The sequence below is a fragment of the Aedes albopictus genome, chromosome 3 (assembly GCF_035046485.1).
Source record: "Aedes albopictus strain Foshan chromosome 3, AalbF5, whole genome shotgun sequence".
NCBI classification, from domain to species: domain Eukaryota; kingdom Metazoa; phylum Arthropoda; class Insecta; order Diptera; family Culicidae; genus Aedes; species Aedes albopictus.
In genome coordinates this window covers 411,254,204-411,268,606 of record NC_085138.1, presented here as the reverse complement: position 1 = coordinate 411,268,606, position 14,403 = coordinate 411,254,204, and the positions used below count along the sequence as shown (strand labels likewise).

Here is a 14,403-nt window from a genome sequence, read left to right as displayed (position 1 = left end):
GGAGTAATCCTCTCTGGATTCCTGGAGGAATCCTCTCTGGATTCCTGGAGGAATCCTCTCTGGATTCCTGGAGGAATCCTTTCTGGATTCCTGGAGGAATCCTCTCTGGATTCCTGGAGGAATCCTCTCTGGATTCCTGGAGGAATCCTCTCTGGATTCCTGGAGGAATCCTCCTCTGGATTCCTGGAGGAATCCTCTCTGGATTTCTGGAGGAATCCTCTCTGGATTAATGGAGAAATCCTCTCTGAATTCCTGGAGGAATCCTCTCTGGATTCCTGGAGAAATTCTACCTGGATTCCTGGAGGAATCCTCTCTGGATTCCTGGAGGAATCCTCTCTGGATTCCTGGAGGAATCCTCTCTGGATTCCTGGAGGAATCCTCTCTGGATTCCTGGAGGAATCCTCTCTGGATTCCTGGAGGAATCCTCTCTGGATTCCTGGAGGAATCCTCTCTGGATTCCTGGAGGAATCCTCTCTGGATTCCTGGAGGAATCCTCTCTGGATTCCTGGAGGAATCCTCTCTGGATTCCTGGAGGAATCCTCTCTGGATTCCTGGAGGAATCCTCTCTGGATTCCTGAAGGAATCCTCTCTGGATTCCTGAAGGAATCCTCTCTGGATTCCTGAAGAAATCCTCTCTGGATTCCCGAAGGAATCCTCTCTGCATTCCCGAAGGAATCCTCTCTGGATTCCCGAAGGAATCTTCTCTGGATTCCTGAAGGAATCCTCTTTGGATTGCTGAAGGAATCCTCTCTGAATTCCTGGAGGAATCCTCTCTGGATTCCTGGAGAAATCCTCTCTAGATTCCTGGAGGAATCCACTCTGGATTCCTGAAGGAATCCTATCTGGATTTCTGAAGGAATCCTATCTGGATTCCTGAAGGAATGCTCTCTGGATTCCTAGAGGAAACCTCTCTGGATTCTTGGAACAATCCTCTCTGGATTTCTGGAGGAAACCTCTCTGAATTCCTGAAGGAATCCTCTCTGGATTCCTGAAGCAATTTTCTCTGGATTCCTGAAGAAAATCTCTCCAGGAATTCTCTCTGGATTCCTGAAGGAAACCTCTCTGGATTTCTGAATGAATTCTATCTATATTCTTGGAGGAATCCTCTCTGGATTCCTGGAGGAATCCTCTCTGGATTCCTGGAGGAATCCTCTCTGGATTCCTGAAGGAATCCTCTCTGGATTACTGAAGGAATCGTCTCTGGATTCCTGAAGGAATCCTCTCTGGATTCCTGAAGAAATCCTCCCCAGGAATTCTCTCTGGATTCCTGAAGGAATCCTCTCCGGATTCCTGAAGGAATCCTCTCCGGATTCCTGAAGGAATCCTCTCCGGATTCCTGAAGGAATCCTCTCCGGATTCCTGAAGGAATCCTCTCCGGATTCCTGAAGGAATCCTCTCCGGATTCCTGAAGGAATCCTCTCCGGATTCCTGAAGGAATCCTCTCCGGATTCCTGAAGGAATCCTCTCCGGATTCCTGAAGGAATCCTCTCCGGATTCCTGAAGGAATCCTCTCCGGATTCCTGAAGGAATCCTCTCCGGATTCCTGAAGGAATCCTCTCTCGATTCCTGAAGGAATCCTCTCTCGATTCCTGAAGGAATCCTCTCTCGATTCCTGGAGGAATCCTCTCTGGATTTCTGGAGGAATCCTCCCTGGATTCCTGGAGGAATCCTCCCTGGATTCCTGGAGGAATCCTCTCTGGATTCCTGAAGGAATCCTCTCTGGATTCCTGAAGGAATCCTCTCCGGATTCCTGAAGGAATCCTCTCCGGATTCCTGAAGGAATCCTCTCCGGATTCCTGAAGGAATCCTCTCCGGATTCCTGAAGGAATCCTCTCCGGATTCCTGAAGGAATCCTCTCCGGATTCCTGAAGGAATCCTCTCCGGATTCCTGAAGGAATCCTCTCCGGATTCCTGAAGGAATCCTCTCCGGATTCCTGAAGGAATCCTCTCCGGATTCCTGAAGGAATCCTCTTCGGATTCCTGAAGGAATCCTCTCCGGATTCTGGAGGAATCCACTCTGGATGCCTGGAGGAATCCACTCTGGATTCCTGGAGGAATCCACTCTGGATTCCTGGAGAAATCCACTCTGGATTCCTGGAGGAATCCACTCTGGATTCCTGGAGGAATCCACTCTGGATTCCTGGAGGAATCCACTCTGGATTCCTGGAGGAATCCACTCTGGATTCCTGGAGGAATCCACTCTGGATTCCTGGAGGAATACTCTCTGGATTCCTGAAGGAATCCTCGCTGGATTCCTGAAGGAATCCTCGCTGGATTCCTGAAGTAATCCTCGCTGGATTCCTGAAGTAATCCACTCTAGATTCCTGAAGGAATTCTCTCTCGATACCTGAAGGAATCCTCTCTGGATTCCTGAAGGAATCCTCTCTGGATTCCTGAAGGAATCCTCTCTGGATTCCTGAAGGAATCCTCTCTGGATTCCTGAAGGAATCCTCTCTGGATTCCTGAAGGAATCCTCTCTGGATTCCCGAAGGAATCCTCTCTGGATTCCCGAAGGAATCCTCTCTGGATTCCCGAAGGAATCCTCTCTGGATTCTCGAAGGAATCCTCTCTGGATTCTCGAAGGAATCCTCTCTGGATTCCTGAAGGAATCCTCTCTGGATTCCCGAAGGAATCCTCTGGATCCTGGAGGAATCCACTCTGGATTCCTGGAGGAATCCACTCTGGATTCCTGGAGGAATCCACTCTGGATTCCTGGAGGAATCCACTCTGGATTCCTGGAGGAATCCACTCTGGATTCCTGGAGGAATACTCTCTGGATTCCTGAAGGAATCCTCGCTGGATTCCTGAAGGAATCCTCGCTGGATTCCTGAAGTAATCCTCGCTGGATTCCTGAAGTAATCCACTCTGGATTCCTGAAGGAATTCTCTCTCGATACCTGAAGGAATCCTCTCTGGATTCCTGAAGGAATCCTCTCTGGATTCCTGAAGGAATCCTCTCTGGATTCCTGAAGGAATCCTCTCTGGATTCCTGAAGGAATCCTCTCTGGATTCCTGAAGGAATCCTCTCTGGATTCCTGAAGGAATCCTCTCTGGATTCCTGAAGGAATCCTCTCTGGATTCCTGAAGGAATCCTCTCTGGATTCCTGAAGGAATCCTCTCTGGATTCCTGAAGGAATCCTCTCTAGATTCCTGAAGGAATCCTCTCTGGATTCCCGAAGGAATCCTCTCTGGATTCCCGAAGGAATCCTCTCTGGATTCCCGAAGGAATCCTCTCTGGATTCTCGAAGGAATCCTCTCTGGATTCCTGAAGGAATCCTCTCTGGATTCCCGAAGGAATCCTCTCTGGATTCCCGAAGGAATCCTCTCTGGATTCCCGAAGGAATCCTCTCTGGATTCCCGAAGGAATCCTCTCTGGATTCCCGAAGGAATCCTCTCTGGATTCCCGAAGGAATCCTCTCTGGATTCCCGAAGGAATCCTCTCTGGATTCACGAAGGAATCCTCTCTGGATTCCCGAAGGAATCCTCTCTGGATTCCCGAAGGAATCCTCTCTGGATTCCCGAAGGAATCCTCTCTGGATTCCCGAAGGAATCCTCTCTGGATTCCCGAAGGAATCCTCTCTGGATTCCTGAAGGAATCCTCTCTGGATTCCTGAAGGAATCCTCTCTGGAATCCTGAAGGAATCCTCTCTGGATTCCTGAAGGAATCCTCTCTGGATTCCTGAAGGAATCCTCTCTGGATTTCTGAAGGAATCCTCTCTGGATTCCTGAAGGAATCCTCTCTGGATTCCTGAAGGAATCCTCTCTGGATTCCTGAAAGAATCCTCTCTGGATTTCCGTAGGAATCGTCTCTGGATTCCCGAAGGAATCCTCTCTGGATTCCCGGGGGAACCCTCTTTGGATTCCTGAAGAAATCCTCTCAAGATTCCTGAAGGAATCCTCTCTCGATTCCTGAAGGAATCCTCTCTGTATTCTTGGAGGAATCCTCTCTGGATTCCTGGAGGAATACTCTCTGGATTCCTGAAGGAATCCTCTCTGGATTTCTGAAGAAATCCTCTCTGGATTCCTGAAGGAAGCCTCTCTGGATTCCTGAAGGAATCCTCTCTGGATTCCTGAGGGAATCCTCTCTTGATTCCTGGAGGAATCCTCCCTGGTTTCAAGAAGATTCCTCTCTGGATTCCTGGAGAAATCCTCTCTGGATTCCTGGAGGAATCTTCTCCAGATTCCTGGAGGAGTCTTCTCCGGGTTCCTGGAGGAATCTTCTCCGGATTTCTGAAGAAATCCTCTCCGGATTCCTGGAAGAATCCACGCAGGATTCCTGGAGGAATTCTCGCTGGATTCCTGGAAGAATCCTCGCTGGATTCCCGAAGAAATCATCGCTGGATTCCTGAAGGCATTATCGCTGGATTCCTGAAGGAATCCTCGCTGGATCTCTGAAGGAATCCTCTCTGGATTCCTGAAGGAATCCTGTCTGGATTCCTAAAGGAATCCTGTCTGGATTCCTGAAGGAATCCTGTCTTGATTCCTAAAGGAATCATCTCTGGATTCCTGAAGGAATCTTCTCGATTCCTGAAGGAATCCTCTCTGTATTCTTGGAGGAATCCTGTCTGTATTCCTGGAGGAATGCTCACCAGGAATCCATCTCCGAATTCCTCTCCAGGAATCCATCTCCGAATTCCTGGAGAAATCCTCTCTGGATTCGGTAGGATTCCTCCAGAAACTATTCGTAGTATTCTTGCAGAAATATTTCTTGGTAATGCTTAAGGAATTTTTCGTTTGATTTTTTTTCTGGAAATAATGTAGATTTTTCTAGAATTCCTTACTTGGTATTACATACCCTGAATTTCTCAAGCCATTTTAGCTTGGATCTTACAGAAATTGCAATAGATGTTCTCCCTAGAATACTGGGCACTGGCACGAGAAAGCTGTGTTCCAGTAGGGAATTCAACACAAGAAAGGAAGTAAAACACTTAATAGTTTTGCAGTAAAATGCAAAAAAAAGAACTTGTACTGAAGCATTGAATATTCATTCAAAAAAATCTTATTTTCTCTGCCCATTTCAATTTTTGAACACAAGGCACCCCTCCTACCTACCCCACACCCTTTGGCACCAGTCACTCGATATCATTTTATTTGACGAGCACAGAAACTTTTTTTATGAGTAAAGAATGGATTTTAACCCTCCAGCGATCGCGCTGTTGTATTTTGTACAACACGTTGAAAAATCTCGCTTTTTGTATTGAGCATTGGCGTGAAGCTGGCGGTGGTGGCCAACCGCGCTAGTTACGGAAGGTTAGGTAAAAATTTTACAGATTGGGAGGGTGTTACACATTAGGTATCAGGTATCAATAAAAATACTATTACAGGTATGTTCCGTTTTTGTCACTATCCGTTTTTATCACTATCCGTTTTTGTCACTATCCGATTTTGTCAACATTTCATTCCGTTTTTGTCAACACTAAAGTTTTTGTCAAATTGGTTTCCTCGAACACGAGTTATTTATAGTTTACCATTAATCTTGAGGCAATGCGCCCATGAATGAATTTGAAGCAACCTCCAAAACGATATAGAAGACGTATAGTACCTTTCAACACATTTCAAATTCATGTGTTAATTTCTCTCACATATAATATTACTTCTTATTTAAACATGAGAAAAATTAAACCAATGGTCCAATAGAAAAATTAAACCGTGCCAATTTTAATAATGAAAACCTCACAAGAGATGGCAGGAGGAAACACGTGAATAGCAATATCATCAACCACAATTTTGTTGGTTTTGTGAAATGGCTCAATCATTTTCCAAGTGTAACAAAAGTATCTAATCATGATAGATCAATAATAAATTAGATGTGCATATAAAATCATCAAAGGACGGACTCGTTTATCCGGCAATACGAAAAAAATCACCCTGGATAATCGAGCTCTTTTTTATTTCATTAGCCTATTGTGTTAACCCGGGAGCGGTCGCGTCGTGTACTGAGTACACGCACCATGAAAAATGCACGCATGTGGTACACAGCGTGAGCGCGACGTCAAAGACGCGACTGCTCGAGGGTTAAGGCACCTTATTTGATATCCCTTCCGGGGATTGCTCCGGGAAGTCCATTTGGGTATTCCTCCAAGAACTTCCATCTGAAGATCCTTCTTCTCTTTTCTTCATATTTTTCTTCTTCTTTTTCTTCACGGCTCTACGCACCAACTGGAACTTGGCCTTCCTCTTCAAGTGTTCTTAGATAACTCAAACAGTTTAGAGCTTTCTTTGCCTGTCCTGTCTTTGTCTGAATTTTTACACGATTTTCTTGAAACTACGCTATGTGCTGAATTCGTCTCTCCTGGTAGCTATTTCATTCTGACGGGGCTCAAATTTCTACCAGAGATCTCTCTGACTGTCCTTGATACCCTGTCCAAATTTTCCCGACCGAAACTACTTTATTCACTAGGCTAACTGGAGATTCCTATAGAATTTTAACCGGGGTTTCATTTTCGATTTCTCTAAAAATGCAATCTTGGTTTTCTTCAGTAATTCCTGCTAGCGATTCTACCTTGTATTTCTCCAGATTCCTTAATGGGTTTCTTTTGATAAATCGTCAGGAAGTAATTCAGAAGTTCCTTTAGGTGAATTAGGAGTTAAATCTTTTAGAAATAAGTTTCTCTAGGAAAGAGGAATCTAGGATCTTGGAAAGCTATCTGGGGATTTCTCCAGCAACTCTTGAAGGGTTCCCAGAAGAAACTAAGGATTCTCAAGAAATTCTAAAGAAATCCTATCAATTCTGAGAATATTCCTCGAGGAACAATTCGATGATTTCTTGAAAGAACTTTTATAGGATTCCTAGAAGGAATTGCTCAAAGTTTCCCATTAGGAACTTCTGGAGGATTCTCAGGACTAACACTCCGGAGATTTCCATACAGAACATTAGGAAGACTCCCTGAAGAAACATTGAGGATTTGGGGAAAGAATTCCTGGATGATTACTAGATTAAAGTTCTGGGAGATCCTCAGGGCCGGATCTAAGGGGGGGCCGGGGGGGCTCAGGCACAAATGTCCCAAATGGAGGATAACGTGCCTCTGGAGCCGGCCTCCTTATAGCTTTATTTCTCATATTGCTCAAGTACTGTTCGAAAATAAGAAAAAACATTTTTGGTCATCTCTCCGAGGGGCCTCCACATCAGCTCGGGCCCCGGGCCCCCACAATTCTTAATCCGGGCCTGGAGATCCTAGACTAAACTTCTGAGAGACACAGTAAAAAATCGGGGAGAATTATTATTATTATATTATCTTTATTGACGAGATTTTGGCCCACGGCTGGTTCATCTAGTACTCATGGGGAAATAACAAAGATGAAAGATAGAGAATCCTCTTGGAAAATCTCTTGGAAGTATCATAATAAAAGTTCCAGAAGGCGTAGGTGTTCTAATGCGCATAAATACCAAAAGCAAAGTCCTGTAGGAATCCTTCAAAAACATTTTGGATGGAGGACATTCCACGGAAAAATATTTAAAAAAAACTCTTTAAAGAATCCAAGAAAGAACTTCTGATGAAATTCCAGAAAATTTTTTTAAAGGAATCCCAGAAGGACATTCTGGAGAAACCCCAGAAAAACACTCCTGGAGAAATATCAGAAACATTTTCTGGAGAGATTTCAGGTGGTTATCTTGGAAGATTTCCCGTAGAAAATTCTTAAGGAACGGTGAAAATCCCATATTTCAAAAGCAAAATCTTGGTGAATCTCCAAAGCAGCTCTTGGATGAATTTCAACAGGATGTCTGGGTTAAATCCCAGAATGATTTTCGAAGCCCACCTTGCGCATTAGGCTCATTCTAGACCCATACCGTATATCACGTCAGCGTGCTGTTCCCAACATAATGCATAAGGAAGGGTAATAAATTGCCATTCCTGGAGGAATTCCAGGAAAATTTTAAACAGACCGAGAAGGTATTTCTTAAGAAATCATTAGGGTCAAAACTTCTTTTCTAAAAAAAATCTTATCTAATTCCGAAAGATAAAGAAGTGGCATGGTACAAGGTAACCTAGAGGAATTCTGCAGGAATTTCTTGGGGAGTCCAATATTCTGGAGAAGTTACAAGTGATTAGTTAGAAAAAATCCTGGAGATTTCCTAAAAGTATCCAAGACGAAACTTTTATAGGAATCTGTGAAGACGATACTCGTGGAGAAATGCCTTCCAGAAGGAAGTCAACATATTTCTTTTTTTTTTGTTAGGATATCGAAATTACGTTCCTGGATATAAATCATTCCTGGAAGTATGTCATATTTCCAAACGTCGATCCGGGTACTGGAACTGTAATATGTGTCATTCTTGCGTTCAACGAAAATAAATTTCCAAAAATGTGATCACAAATACGGTGAAAACCGCTTGTCGGCGCCACAGTCAGAAAACTGTAATTTGAACTGTGCAACCAAGATGTACTAAAAGATTAAAAAAAAAACAATTAAATTTCATAGTAAACTGCATATTTTTACTTTTGGAATGTGTTCTATAGTAAAACTTTCAATTCATATTAAAATGTTGCAAAATATTTTGTCAACGAAAATTATTCCGTTTTTATCACTGTTCCGTTTTTGTCAACTGAAAATCGCGGACCGTGTTGATAAAAACGGAACATACCTGTACTATTAGATATACATAAACTACTGGATAGGAGGATAGGATACTCACTCGAAGACGTCGTTCTCTGCTGTTGATTGGCTGCGACCCTCGAATATTTCGTCTTGGAGGGCGATACCATGCCTCCGACATTTAGGGCGCGCTGCAGCTACCAACCAAACCCGGCGGGTTCGGCCTTCTTCCTTCCACGATGTACTAGCACTTTGTTCACTTCTTCACTTCACCACATAATCGAGCGCGCTCGAATCAGCAGTAGCGGTCGCCATGTCACTCTTACCAATTAGAAACCGACAATATTAATTTTTACTCTATTCTTCTTACGTAGTTATTTAACACCTGGAGATTATTTTTCTTGAGAAACGTTGCACTTTTTCGACGAGTATTACCCAAATTGATAAGAGCACTGTTCTTCTTCAGCAATCCAATCTGCACTTCCATAAAATTGCACGTTTACCGAAGCTAAAAAACGGCCAGCAACTTTCTGTTTATCAACTTGTGCAAGGCGGGAGGTCATTCATATTCATAACAAAACACATCGCGATCGCGTTTGCTAGTAGTGGTGTCGCACGCAATCATTCACAAAGAACACGCACTTGTGTTGGTGTCACAGTCACGCAAGGGGGAACCGTCATCATCATCAGCATCATTCACCCCGGGAAAACAACAACGACGCGGTAAAGAAGTCCCCGCCCGCTGCTGCTCAGCAGAGAAAGACCGTAGTCGTCCGTCCCGGAAAAAGATTCAATCCACGACTGGCGATCGAATTTTGCACTTTCGCACAGAATTTTAACACTCCCGTTTACACCGGCGCCGGGGCTTCACTTAGGCACTAATTTACAAGGGATACGATGCACTTTGCCGGGGTAAAATCTACCGAAAATAGGACCGCTCGCAAACACGCGCCATTTTTCTTCTCCGCCACAACTTTGCGATGATGACGGTGCTCGCGGTGATGATGGGCGATGGGCGATCCGACAGCCAAGCAAAACGAAATAAGCCGATCAAGAGGTTAGCACAGTGGGATGAAAAAGTGGTAAAACTATTTCAATTTATTTGTCGAGCATTGAGTTGTCCAAAAAAGTCTCACGAAACCTACTGCAAGCCTATCCATATACGTGAGAACAAAAGATGTTTACAAAGTTCTTACAAATAGATTAACACGGGAAATCTGAACACAAACCACTACCACACAGGAATTTGGATTGGTCAATACACATTTACCGGAGAAATTAGCGAAGAGGTCGTAATACTTATGACACACATGTGATACAAGAATCACTGTATAATTGCGCTTGAAATGAGTGCCATACTGAAAATTCTCTCAGTTCAAGTCAGTCTTGTTAAAATTTTCTTGACACTGCGTACCGTTGTACAGGAATCACACTCGTATCACATGTCTGTCCGGGGTATAACTGACAAAATGTACACAATTTATGTGATTATAAGAGTGAAAAATGCTTGATTTTCCTACTAAATACTGTCAAACTTTCCTTGATATCACTTTTCTAACTATTGAAAATCACGGGTTGAGTGGAAGGCGTAATCCCATTCTATGTCGCATGAAACAAAACAACATAAAAAAGGCGATTCTGAAATTGATATCGATTCAAGGCGCATAGTATTGGGCGTATTTAGCATTATCGGGCATCGATTTGAGCGTAATAAAATAAATGCAATTTTTAGTGCAAAAATTAACAAATTCGTACTGTTTCATTAGAAAATCAAGAAAATTTGTCAGAAATTGTGTCTTTTAAGCTTGTTTATGTTGAATTGCTCTAAATTACTCCTAAATAGGAATTGAAATTGTATTAGCAAAATTCGGTTGTTTTCACAATGTTATTGCTTTGTCAGTTAAGCCCTATTCGCGAATTACTCCGGTTAGTTGGGTTGAAGCCCATATAGGGCACTGCATGAAATTCTCTCCTTCTCTTTCACTTTTACAGAAAATGTGTAAACAACAAGGCCAAGAAACGTCAAAGTCCCATACAAAATCAAAACAATGCAGTGCCCTATAGCCAGAGGGGTAAACGCGCTTCGGACAACGTATTCGATTCTCGATCGGTCGAAGAACTTTTCGTAATACAAATTTCCTTCCGTAAAAGAAAAATATGATACAACGTGCTTAACAACTCTTTCGGGCTATCGTCTTGATCATACATGGAATAATTCAATCATTCACCCAATCGCCAGTGTATCCTGCTTTTTACGCTGGCTATAAAACTACGGGGGGTGATTCGATTTTGACAATTCTTGCCGACAGATTTTATAGTTTGATCCTAGTATGCTGGGAATTCAGGTTTGTTGATTCGAATGTCAAAAATTTTCACTGTTTTGAAGCGACCATTTTTAGAACCCTTTAATTCATTCTACTGTTTTTAATAGAATTAATTGATTTTTTTACGCTTTTAGGCACCTGAGGATCACATAATTGGGAAAAAGGGCAGTGTAGTTGGGGGAAGACATTGTAGCAGTTCATCGCAAATATCTATTGAAATCAGAATGAAGTGTGTATTATGGGACTCCTTCATACACCACGGGAGGATTGGTCCACCAAATACCATGCATTCATTTTATACAAGAACAAAAGTGTACAATAAAGCGGTAATTGCCTACATCACTAACTGCAACCTGGTTCTTTTCAGGCTGGATTAGGGATTGAACATGTGTTTGTCGTTTTCCTCTGAAAAAGACGCAATCGGTACTAAAATCGTCATTTTGGGAAGCAATGGTTTTGATGCATAATTGTCACATGTTATATGCGATTCCCATATAACATCAATCGGGCGTAGAATGGCAGTATAGAACCAAGGGAAATTGGGAGTCACAGAAAGATGTCTACAAAACGCAAGATATTAAATTAGAGGGGCTATATTGAACTAATCGGCCGTACATGGGTCACCAGCTGCTATGTGTTTTTGATTAACTTGCGTCGTCGTTTGTTCGCGCAACACAGAGAGCGAGGATCAGGGAAACTAGTAATTTCGGGCGTAAAGAAACCATGGCCAAATTGTGGCCGATCTCGGTCCTGCTAGGTCCTATTCAGTAAAACAGCCTGAGAGCCTGGATCAAATGGATAGCAATAATTGTCCATATTCAGCCAAAACTTAGACTCTCCTTGTTGTCCTCAACGATGGATGATAATTTCATTTATGTTTATGATAATTGAGTGCATATTTTATTCCTGCTGTTACCGAAAGCATTTTGCTTCAACCTAAAATAGTAGAAATATTAGAAACCATTTGGAAATCACAAAAAATGGAAGGCATTCTCTTGCTTCTGAAGAACAGAAAATTTTTGACGTTATACATTGTAAACATTGAAAATTTTCAATTACAAAGCCTACTTTGATTCAACCATAAAATAATTTATAGTGGCGGCAAGAATTGTCATGTAGGGGTGATTCACAGTTTATGGCAGGCTAGCGTAAAAAGCTGGATAATACATTTTTATTTGAGTTGCGCATAAAGTATATCCATGCCTGCCGCATGATATTAGAAAGCAAAATGGCCATTGACAGTGGATGCTTTCAGTCAATGAATAAGAAGTGCTCATAGAACACTAAGTTCCGAAAAAGTTTTATTCCCTACATTAGCGGTTATTGGTTGCAATGGATGTGGTTTGTCACATGGATATTCGCCTCGAAAAAATGCATTTTAGAAACAATTCATTCCCAACCCAACATTACAAAAGCCGACTGTTTTTGAATACCTGTATTATTTAGGCAAATCACACGTTTACAATGTCACGCACGAGTCATGATAAATCGTCAAAGCTGATTTGAATAACGCTGCACTGGTTGAACAAAAATCTGGATCTTGGTTCCCATTGCACTAAGTAGTTCGCAACTCATCCGCATAGGTGGTGCCACCATTCAACTTCATTGTTTCACGTTCTACAGACTTTGCGTCTTAAGCAAAGTTGTTCATTTTGGCAAAATAAACAACTCTTTCTCAGACGTCAAAATTCCATAGCCTACTGTTTTCGAGTTATTTAAAAAACAAAAACCAATCAATGAAAAAAACAAGTCTCTAGAGCGTGAAACAAAGAAGTTGACTGGTGGCGCCACCTATGCGGACGAGTTTCGAACTACTACGTTCTTAGCAATAGATGCCCCTGCTGATTTCAAACAACTTTGTCGAAGACACCATGTGTCGCAAATGCTACGTTTTGGAGTAACTAATTAGATCCGCTAGATTGTGATTATGGCCCTTCGAAAATTAGCAGTTAGAACACAAATGTTTTGGCCAAATATAAAATAATAAATACCACTGTGTCACCAGAAACAACACCGAGCAAAGACCGGAGAGGATGATGATGTTGATGACGGGAGGGTACCGTTCGTTTTTGACGTTCCGCGGGTCGGCTCGTCCGTCGCCGACGATGCTGACGATCTTGATGATGTTGTTTGGTTTGATACACACACACAACGAATGGCAACGATTCACGGCAGACAAAGCGGTCAAAAGTAGACCGGACAAATAAATTTTATCGGTCTTCTTCCTTGACCCACCCACCGAACAAACGAAATAATTGCGCGCTTTTTTCAGCAGGTCCTAGCTGTTTAGCAACATATTTTTCGCGGATATTTTTTTCTCACAGATTACGCTCTTATCCATTGGTTTTGTACGGAAATTTACTTCTAATAATCTTCATCACTGTCAGTGTCCCCGTAGATACTCTCTAAAATAAAAGCTCTCATTTTTGAGTAGCGCCCATGCCGCACAGGGACTGTGTTGCAAACACATTTTTTTTAAATTGCTCGTACGCTCACATTTATGCAAAATATCAATATTTTTCGGTATTTGAAGGTGGTTTATAAACCCAGTGAGGTTGCCATGTCGAAATTATTGCAAAATACATGCTCATGTGAGCGTACGAGCAATTTTAAAAAAATGTGTGTTTCCAACACAGTCATGTGCGGCATGGATGTTTACTAAAAATGTGCAGGCCGAACACATTATTGAGCTTAGCCGTTTTTGCGTGTAAATATAATGCGAACACTCAACATCCAACCATCAAACTGAGGTTCCGCTTCAGTTTATCGCACACGCGCGCGTTTACGTCATTGTTTACCGAAAAAAACATATTTGAACATTCAAAACTCGAAAAAATAATCGAAGACGGCGTTGGCGGGAAGCTGCTTAGCAACTTACTTTGGGTGGAGCGCGACATCGAAACCGAACCGGCTGGGCTGGGTGTTTGAACGAGCCGAGCGATCAAGCAGCGAGACGTGAAGTTGCACAAAATACACCCGTTACTGATGATGACGGTTGATGGCTGCTGATTGGTCGATGATTCATCATTGCACACACGATACCAATCGATTGCACCAACACTATCGCACGAATAACTGTAAACACGTCCATTTAAATTCACGCAGGTGTTGACGTAGGACTACGCATTAAGGTGAAACATCAACAAATCCCTTTGCAATTTTGCATACAAACTTTAGAGGCACAAATCTGATGAAAGAAGCATCAAACCAAGCCGCACTTGTTTATCCTGGCTTTGCTCACTTGCAAAAAGAGGCAGCTTTTCCAAATCGAGCGCATTTGTTTACAAATTTTCAAGATTCGTGCTCTTGAAAACGCGAGTAGGGGACCAAGTCGGCCATTGTAGCAGCCATGTTTGTGTTCTTTGATGTTTCTCCTTAAAAAGGTGTCATGATGCATCACTGAGCTTTCAAACGAATCGTCGAATTTTTGATTTTCAATGATTGTTTGCCTCGTGTTTTTGAAGTGATAAAAAACTGATAATTCTGCAGTATACTGCAGTATACGTTATAACGCAGCTGAAAAAGTATCTTCACAATCACTGCGA

General features: G+C 42.6%; 1 protein-coding gene across 1 annotated transcript in view; it reads right to left on the bottom strand.

Annotated features, from left to right (window-relative positions):
* LOC109426378 (protein chiffon) overlaps positions 1-9,533 on the bottom strand; it is a 69,100-nt gene extending 59,567 nt beyond the window's left edge. The window contains exon 1 of the mRNA XM_029875611.2: positions 8,635-9,533. Coding sequence (XP_029731471.2) covers positions 8,635-8,704 — 70 coding nt within the window. The 5' untranslated portion in view covers positions 8,705-9,533. The remainder of the gene's footprint in view (positions 1-8,634) is intronic.
* Positions 9,534-14,403: the final 4,870 nt, after the last annotated feature.